Consider the following 9,898-nt stretch of genomic DNA (forward strand, 5'->3'; position numbering starts at 1 on the left):
TTTTTAAATTATATAAATTAGTTTAATATGGCTGCATCACTATCTAAATTTTTACTAAATTATCAAATAAATTGTAGTCAATATCTCGGAAAATAAAGGAGATCTCTAAAACTGATAACACCAATCGCAAGACCTTACTTCAAAATATATAACTGCATCTAGAACTAAAAATCTTCAAAATGGCGTTTACGACAATCTTTTACCTAGGCGACGATATATTCCCTCAAGCAAAGACTATGGATAGTGACCAACCACCATTCGATAGTGCAAAAAAATATAACCATTCGATAGTATCGATAGTTCAATCGATAGTTTTACAGCTCTAGTATATCGTGGTTTTCTGAATTTGGTTTATAAAATATTTTCTTTATGGTTGGAAGCATATTAAAATAGTACGTTCACAAAAGTGTGGGTTACGCAAATGTGCTTATAATAAATGCCACATTTCATAAGTCGAAACGGTGAGATCGAGTTAAAACTTCCTTGATTGCTGTAAAGATATATAAAGAGTGGTGAAGGGGAAGGAGAGTTAGAATGTCTAAATCGTATTCTGGGTAAGTAGTATTTATAATTTGTAATAAAAAGACAATTGAATACTTTTTTAGGAGAGATCGGGAGAGGGACCGTGATAGGGATCGTGACCGGGAAAGGGATAAGGAAAGGGAACGTGAGAAACGACGATATTCCAGAAGCAGATCTAGAACACCCAAGGAAGGCAAGTCCTTTCGAAATGATAATGTAATCAGCAGAAATCGAGACGATCGTAAAAAAGATAGGGAAAGGGAACAGCGAGAAATCGACCGTAATAGGCGTGAAGATAAACGTCGAAAGCGCTCCAGATCTAAATCCAATCCAAAAGATTACGACCGTGAAAAAATGTAAGACTTCTACCTGTTAACAAAATATGCAGAGATATATTTAAATTATATGTTTAAAAATTTTAGAAAGTTCTTTGAACGTGGAAGAGATAAGGAAAGAGATCGTGATCGAGAACGGGAACGTGAGCAACGTGAACGTGATAGGGAACGAGAAAGAGTTAGGGATCGAGAACGTGATCGGGAACGTGATAGAGATCGAGATCGGGCACGGGATCGTGAACTAGAGGTCGAAAGTAGGCGAAATGTACAGCCCGTTGTAAAGACAATACCAGAGGAGTCTAGCAGCTCTTCGGAAGAAGAAATTGACAAGGAAGAAGAGCAACGGCGACTTGAACAGGAAATGATAAAACGAAGAGAGCGCATTGAGCGATGGAGGGCAGAACGTAAATTAAAAGAGCTGGAAGGTAAAAAAGATCTTAAATCCCTTCCGGTACAAACGCCGATTAGCACATCTAAAAAGTGGAGCTTAGAGGACGAATCCGAAGAGGAAGATAATAATGTTAATCAAATGCCACCAACATCTGATATTAAAAAAGAGCCGGATTCTCCACCTCCGAAATTCCAACGGTTGAAAAAATTGCAAGATGACGATGAGGAAAATGATGCTCATCAGAAAATAAAAAAATTATCCAAGCTTGACGATGATGACAATGAAGACGAGAAGTCTACAGAAAATAAAACTGCAGAAAACGAAGATATTGATCCATTAGATGCCTATATGCAAGAAGTCGACAAAGAAGTGAGGAATGTAAATCACTTTGTTACGCAGCCGAAAAAGCAACAGGGTGTTGTCATTCTTACAGGGGTGGCCAAGAAGAATACAGAAAAATCAAATAAAGGCGAACTCCTTGAACAAAACATGGACAGCCTTGAATATTCAAGTGAGGAAGAGTTGGAAGATATAAAAGACACAGCTGCAAATTTGGCAAACAAGCATCGCAAAGAACTAGCTAAAATCGATCATTCCGGCGTGAATTATACGCCGTTTCGAAAAAATTTTTACGTTGAAGTACCAGAGTTAGCTCGAATGACCCAACAAGAAGTCGATAAGTACCGCGCTGACCTGGAGGGAATTCAAGTAAAAGGAAAGGGCTGTCCTAAGCCTATTAAGGTAATTTTTAATACTAAAAATATAGAGGACTAGCCGGCCTCGAATGCGCGAGGCTTCGCGCCGTGCTGAATGTGTATATATTAAATAAGATTCGATTGACAACTAAACAGGTTGCAACCCTACTAAAAAAATATATAATTGCGCATCTGGAGACCAAGCCCTTTCATTTAACACCATTTCTTGTAATCTAACGAACAGCCCACATCTTTTAATTTTTCGGACAAGTTGCAACCCTTTTCGTAAAATAAAACCTTACTGCAAATCGGAAGGTCAAGCCTTTTCCTTTGACACCTCAATTTTTAAATTGAATTAGCTGTGCAAATCTAATGTCATTAACAACAAATGCTCTCGCGTATTATTACGGTGACCATATTTATGAGAGCCGAATACGGGACAAAAAATAATTTTGCAATTTTTACTACAACAGCTTACAAATCTTAAAGCCTTCTTCTATAATCCTAGATGTAGCCCTGAAACAGTATCATTTTAATAACATCACAAATTTGTAGGATAATTTTCGCGTGATTTTTATCCGTAAAATTTGTTAAAAAATTCGTTAAATTTTAGTATAATAAAGTGCAATTTTAGGTCGCCAAGGCTTACCATTAATTTTTGGCAATTTTTTTTTTGCTGTTGGTATTACGCATTTTTTTCATACAAATTATGTTCTACCATTTTCTCCAAAGAGAAGCAAATGAACAGATTTTTCCACTCGCACTTTATTATACTCAATTCTAATGAGTTACAAAACTGCAAACCAAATTTGTTTCTAAAGATTTTAATTAAAAAGTTTGGTATTATATGGTTTTTGTTAGGAAAAGAGCTTTACTTTCATAAAATAAATAGTAAACATTAAATGAACTAAGGATAAATAGCCAAAACTTACTAAAATGTCGAGTCCTAATTTCTATTTTGGTCACTGTATGTATTCCTCGATTCGAATCGCAGGCATTCAGATTAGAAAATAATAACTGTTTATGGAGGAAATTACGATCATATACCAACACCACTTAAAACTCGTTCATAGCCATGCCATTTTAATGAGCTGTTAAGGCGTCGAGCCACCGAATACGGGACAAATACAGGACATTAAAAGAAATGCAGAACATTTGGCGTCCCGTATAAAATAAATAAATTACCAGGACAATGGGTCAAAAAGAGGACTAATATAGGACGGATGGTCAGCCTACGTGCTATACATACATAATTTTTAAATAGGTGGCAACCCCACTCAAACAAAAAATAAAAACTTATTGCACATGCAGAGGCCATATACTTTCACTTGGTACCTCAGTTTTAGTCCAATAAAGGGTAAAGGTCTTATAATTTTTAAAAAGTGGCAAACCTCAAAAACTAATACATTATTGAACATCTAACTTGTAATTAGACAGATGACAACCCTACAGGATTTTAAAGTACTAAACATAATATTCCTATCGATACAGATTATACTTAAAAAATCTCGTATAAATCCGTTCAGTAGTTTTTTAGATTAGCGTGGTCAAAATATCTCGACATTCCTTAACACTATGTATAGAAGAAAGTAATTTTTAAATAGGTGGCAACCCTATTCAAAAAATGAAAGCTTTTGTGCATGCGAAAGCCAGGCCCTTTCATTTGGTATCTCATTTTGTAATCCAGCGAACGGCGAAAATATTTTAACTTTTTAATAGGTGGCAACCCTACTCAGAAAAATAATACATTATTGCACATGTCTTTTCGTTTGACAGTAATGGTGCAGAACTGATGCCTTCGCTTATTATGATTGATTATAGTAATTTTATTAATAGGTGGCAACCCTATTAAAAAACATTAGTGCTTTTCTATAGGCTAATCCCTTTCATTCGACACCTCAACTTTTTTAATCCAACGAACGGTGCAGATCTTTTAGTTTTTTAGACAGCAACCCTATCAAATTTTTAAGTATATTAGAGAAAATCTCGTCAAAATCCTTTCAGTAGTTTTCGAGATTACCGCGTACAAAGAATCTCGACTTTCCTTTATACCATGTACAGATTATCAACTCCTTTTTTATTTTTTGGTAAGCAATTCTTTTGAGTATGTATATACATATGTATGTACGTATGTATGTTAGATATTTGTGGTATACTGTAGTACTTCTTTGCAAATCCTAAAGATCTCTTAACTTTTTCACATGTAGACATGGGCGCAATGTGGTGTCAGCAAGAAAGAAATGGATACATTACGCAAGCTTGGCTTCGAGAAACCCACGCCCATCCAATGTCAGGCGATTCCGGCAATCATGTCTGGACGAGATTTGATAGGTATTGCTAAAACTGGCAGTGGCAAAACGCTCGCATTCATTTTACCAATGTTTAGGCACATACTGGATCAGTCGCCACTAGAGGATGGTGATGGCGCTATCGCTGTTATAATGGCACCGACACGGGAGCTTTGTATGCAAATTGGCAAGGATATACGAAAGTTCTCAAAAACTATCGGTTTACATCCCGTATGCGTCTATGGCGGCACTGGAATTTCCGAACAAATAGCAGAATTGAAGCGTGGCGCGGAGATCATTGTGTGTACTCCCGGCCGCATGATCGACATGTTGGCGGCCAATTCTGGACGTGTAACAAATTTGCGCAGAGTGACGTATATTGTACTGGACGAAGCTGATCGCATGTTCGATATGGGTTTTGAACCGCAAGTGATGCGCATCATAGACAATGTGCGTCCAGATAGGCAAACGGTCATGTTTAGTGCAACATTCCCGCGTCAAATGGAGGCGCTGGCTCGGCGGATACTTAAGAAGCCAATTGAGGTAATTGTCGGCGGACGATCTGTGGTGTGTAAGGATGTTGAACAAAACGTGGCTATATTGGAGGATGAAGCGAAATTCTTTAAACTTCTTGAGCTGCTGGGTGTATATCAAGAACATGGAAGTATAATAGTGTTCGTGGACAAACAGGAGAATGCCGACATTTTGCTCAGAGATCTTATGAAAGCTTCATATCCGTGTATGAGTTTGCACGGCGGCATTGATCAATTCGATCGTGATTCCACAATACTTGACTTCAAATCAGGTAAAGTGCGTCTTTTAATTGCAACGTCTGTGGCTGCTCGTGGCTTAGATGTTAAAGATTTAATATTGGTAGTAAACTATGACGTACCAAATCACTATGAAGACTACGTTCACAGGTAAAGTTAATTAAATTAATTTTTATGGTTGATTGATATATATTTCGAATTGGCAGATGTGGACGTACTGGCCGAGCTGGTAAAAAAGGTTGTGCTTGGACCTTTCTTACAACAGAACAAGCCCGATATGGCGGGGATATTATACGTGCGCTTGAATTATCTGATGCTAAAGTTCCTGAAGATTTACAAAAGCTTTGGACGGAGTATAAAGCTGCACAAGAAGCAGAAGGTAAGAAAGTGCATACTGGTGGTGGATTTAGTGGCAAAGGATTTAAATTTGACGAACAAGAAGCTAATGCTGCAAAGGAAAGCAAAAAGTTGCAGAAAGCTGCTCTTGGCTTGGCTGATTCAGATGATGAAGAGGATATTGAACAAGATATAGACCAGCAAATTGAGCAGATATTTGCAGCAAAACGAACGGTAAAAGATACCTCGATTCCAACACCTGCGGTAACAGCGTCAGTAGCACCTACAACAACAACAGCTAGTGTTTCCAGTGTACCACTGGCTGCTTCTGGCTCAGATAAGTTGGAATTAGCGAAACGTCTTGCCTCAAAGATCAGTACAACAAAGAATTTGGGGGCTGATGGCAAAGTGAATCCGCAGGTATCCGCCGAAACCATACTTAAAGGCGGTGGCACCGGTCAACCCATGATAACGGCCCGCTCCGTAGTAGAGCAATTGGCAGCTAAATTGAATAACAAGTTAAATTATCAACCTAAAGATGACGAAGATGGCGTAAATCCTTTGTTACCCAACCAGCCTAATTCGTTCACCAAATATGAAGAAGAGCTGGAAATCAATGATTTCCCTCAGCAGGCGCGCTGGAAGGTAACATCCAAAGAAGCATTAGCCCAAATATCAGAATATTCGGAAGCTGGTCTCACAGTGCGTGGAACATATGTACCACCTGGCAAAAATCCACCCGAAGGTGAACGTAAATTATACTTGGCTATCGAAAGCTGCAGTGAGTTAGCTGTACAGAAGGCAAAACGAGAAATAACCCGTCTTATTAAAGAGGAACTGTTGAAGTTGAGTTCAGCGCATCACGTGTTCAACAAAGGCAGATACAAGGTGCTCTAGTCGCTCATAATATTAGGAATGCATCATTATTTTTTCTAGACTATAAACTATATATACATACATAAATATGTATATTGTATTAATAAAATGTGTATCCTAATGGGTGCGAAATTACGGATCGCTGGCTGTTTCCTATTTTAAATACAAACATACATGCATATATGTACTCTATTCTAATCCCAGTAAAACCCTATCTGTTAACTAATGCTTTATATACGCCTAGTACTACAAACATTTTACATAGGACTCGTGGAGAAATCTAACGCACAATCGTTTCACTTGAGAGCAGTTTTCTCTTTCTTTTACATGGAATTCGGTATTATATTATCCTATATCGACTGCTGAGTAGAAGATTGTTGTTGTTGTTGTTGTAGCGGCTACAACAACCCCGCCCAGATCGGTTGGTATCTCAGTCGTTGTCGTTAAGTTCCATTAACGGCAGCCCTAGGAAGCGTGCAGCTTCTATTGGGTTGGTCCACAAGGACAAAGCCGTTAGCGTTGTCGGGTTTTCCGGGCATGCGAAGAGATATTTCGAGTCATGTGGGGTCTCTCCGCATGCCGGACACTCATTTGGCACATCCTCATTCAATCTACTCAGGTAGGAGTTTAACCTGCTGCAGTAGCCAGAGCGGAGTTGGGCTATTGTCGTTCGTGTCTCCCGAGGCAGATGAAGCTCCGTCTCGTCTATGTCCGGGGGCGATATGCCTAGAACGGCATTCACAGGTCTAGAGTCTACATAACTCTAGACTGACTCCCTGTGAATGCCGTTCAGGGCCAGTTGGTAAGCTGACGGGTCCAGAGGTTGCTTGATGAACCTCTGGACTTCGTCCGTCAGTTTCCCGATCAGGAACTGCTTGCAGAGCATTATGTTGTGCTCCTTTATGGGAAGCATTTGTGCCTCGTCGTGCAGATGATGTTCGGGCGACATCAGGAGGCATCCTGTCGCTGTCCTGAGTGCGGTGTTCTGTACAGTCTGTAGCTTCGTCCACTGCGTCCTACTAGTCCCCGGCGACCACACTGGCGCTGCGTAGTTTAAAACCGGCCGGCCTATTGCCTCGTATGTTGCCAGCAACGTTTCTTTGTCTTTGCCCCAAGTACTGCCGGCTAGCGACTTGAGGAAGGTCCTCTGCGGCTCTGTACTTTATTGCCAATAGCGGTTGCGTGCGCAGAGAAGGAGAGCAGGCTGTCGAATGTTACTCCGAGTATTTTGGGGTTATTCACCGTCGGAATTGGTGTGCCATCGACGTGAATTCCCAGCGGTAGCCTGACCTCCTTCGTCCAGGTTGTGAACAGGGTCGCAGAGGATTTCGTAGGGGAGAGGGCTAGACACTTTGCAGTGAAGAAGCGAGAAAGTTCGGAGAGATACCCGTTTACTTTCGAACACAGGTCATCAATTCCATTCCCAGTCGCCATGATCGAGCAATCGTCGGCGTAAGAGACAATCGAGACTCCCTCTGGTGGTTGAGGGAGCTTTGAAATGTAAAAGTTAAACAGTAGCGGGGAAAGGACACCACCCTGTGGAACCCCCTGTTTTATTTTTCTGAGTTTACTCGATTTGTCTCTAAACATTACCGACGAGTGTCGACCACTCAGATAATTTGCCGACCACCGTTTGAGCCTCTGTGGGAGAGAGGAAGCCTCTATATCTTCTAGTAGCGTGGAATGGCAGACGGTGTCAAACGCCTTTGACAAGTCCAACGCTACTAGAATCGTTCTCTCACAGGGACGGTTTCGGTTAAGGCCACGAGTTATCTGAGTGTTTATGGCGTTAAGTGCTGTTCTTGCACTGTGCAATTTACGGAAACCATGCTGATGCTTCGCTGGGGTCAAGTGGTTTGTGAAATACGGGAGTAGCAAGGCCTCGAGTGTCTTCGCTACCGGGGAAAGGAGTGTTATCGGGTTTCCCCGGTTTGAGCAGTGGGATCACTCTCCCCACCTTCCAGATGTCTGGGATGATGAGAGTGGCCATAGACAAATTGAGGACCTCCGTTAGGTACGCTACCCCCGCAGGACCCAAATTTTTCAGCATCAGCATGCATATTCCGTCGGTACCCATGGTTTTGGAGGCTTTCGCATTCCCGATGGCCACCTGAACTTCACCGCAAGTGAAAGCAAGCGGGGCACAGGTTGTTGGCAGTTTGTGCAGCCTTCTGGTCACTCGACGCTTGGCTTTGTCCACCGGAGGATGCAGTATGAACTGCCGGCTAAAATAGCTCGCGCATCTTACCGGGTCCGACGAAGCATGGTCGCCGAAAGAAATTTCGACTCTGTCGTCGTGCTTCGTCGGATTAGACAATGACCTCACGGTTGACCAAAGCTTACTCACACCAGAGGTGAAGTTAAAGGTCTTGAGATGCTCCTCCCACTTCCGCTTATGTACGTTTACTAGTTGCCGAATCTCCGCGTTGAGATCCCTGATACGGGGATCTCCGGGATGGGCCTGACGAAGGCTACCACGCTCATCGGCTAGAACAGCCGCTTCGGCAGGGAAGTTTGGACGTGGGTCCGTTATACATCCTGCTGGTATGAAGCGAGCTGCAGCAGCAGTGACAGCCCTGCGGAACTTACGTTCACCGAGATGGACGTCGGTTGGTGTGGGAAGCGCAGTGAAGGTGTTTTCAGTAAACTCCGCGTAACTGTTCCAATCAGCTTTAGAGAAATTGATATAGGTCCGGTGTTTAGCGGAGGCAAAGTCGGTTGGTTTATCTATCGAGATGACTATGGGTAGGTGGTCTGATGCTAAAGTCAGCATAGGTCGCCATGTTATGCTGTTTATCAGACCAGCGCTGACTACGGTGATGTCTGGCGAGCTGCTGCAGTTACCCATAATCCTGGTGGGTGCGTCGTCGTTCATTGTGCAGAATGTCGAATCGTCTATCTGCTCAGCCAAGTCTGTTCCCCTACGATCGTTCGACAGGCTTGAGTGCCAAAGATCGTGGTGCGCATTAAAGTCACCTACTACCATACGGTTTTCACCTCTGAGGAGCGCACCTATACCAGGGTGATATCCTGCCGGGCAGCAGGTGACAGGGGGTATGTATATGTTAAATATTTCGAGCTCAATATCGCCTGACCGGATAGCAATGCCCTGACATTCTAGGGTGGTATCCCTGCGGTCGATGTCTGCTTCGATAACACGATACTGCACGGTGTGGTGCGTGATGAACGCAAAGCCACCACCATTATCTCGCTCGCGATGTCGACGGTGCACGTTGTACCCGGCTCAATTCAACACATTGCTGCAACTTCGTCTCTTGGACCGCAGCTATCAATATACCATGCCGACACATGAAGACGGTTATGTCCTCAATCTTGCTCTGTAGCCCGTTGCAGTTAAATTGAAGGAGCTTCATGTGGTTCGGGAGACGTGTCGTGATGTGGGGTGTTAGGGATGTGTGTGTTCTTACCGCCGTTGGCTGTGTGCGCTGCTGTGATGGTTGCCGCCCTGTGGTGGTGGCGGGGGCGTCGCAGTTGAGGTCTGCGACCGAGCAGCGCAACACGGGCCCTCGAAGTTCCCCGTGTAATCTCGCGTGGTACGCAGACCTGAGCATGCCCTAAAGTGGCACCAGCCAAGGCAGGTGTTGCACTTGACTGATGTCGCATTACTGAATATCCTGGTCTGACATACCGTGCAGATTGTAGGAGGAACCAGGAGTTGTTGGCG

The 9,898-nt window shown here is 42.7% G+C and overlaps 1 protein-coding gene across 1 annotated transcript; it reads left to right on the forward strand.

Moving 5' to 3' along the window:
- Nucleotides 1–350: 350 nt before the first annotated feature.
- On the forward strand, nucleotides 351–6,348 carry LOC118753447 (probable ATP-dependent RNA helicase DDX46). Its single transcript, XM_036488326.1, has 5 exons — nucleotides 351–554; nucleotides 606–878; nucleotides 945–1,989; nucleotides 4,151–5,151; nucleotides 5,208–6,348. The coding sequence occupies exons 1-5, from the start codon at nucleotides 535–537 to the stop codon at nucleotides 6,232–6,234; spliced, it is 3,366 nt and encodes a 1,121-aa protein (XP_036344219.1). The 5' UTR covers nucleotides 351–534; the 3' UTR covers nucleotides 6,235–6,348.
- The last annotated feature ends 3,550 nt before the right edge of the window (nucleotides 6,349–9,898 follow it).

Source organism: Rhagoletis pomonella, unplaced genomic scaffold, assembly GCF_013731165.1.
Source record: "Rhagoletis pomonella isolate Grant_MI unplaced genomic scaffold, Rhpom_1.0 Rhpom_scaffold_02473, whole genome shotgun sequence".
Classification (NCBI taxonomy): domain Eukaryota; kingdom Metazoa; phylum Arthropoda; class Insecta; order Diptera; family Tephritidae; genus Rhagoletis; species Rhagoletis pomonella.

Bases quoted from the DNA above. Each gene is read 5' to 3' on its own strand.
- LOC118753447 (XM_036488326.1), top strand. From the start codon at position 535: ATGTCTAAATCGTATTCTGG. The intron at 555-605 runs GTAAGTAGTATT...ATACTTTTTTAG, and splicing joins ATGTCTAAATCGTATTCTGG to GAGAGATCGGGAGAGGGACC. The intron at 1,990-4,150 runs GTAATTTTTAAT...TTTCACATGTAG, and splicing joins GCTGTCCTAAGCCTATTAAG to ACATGGGCGCAATGTGGTGT.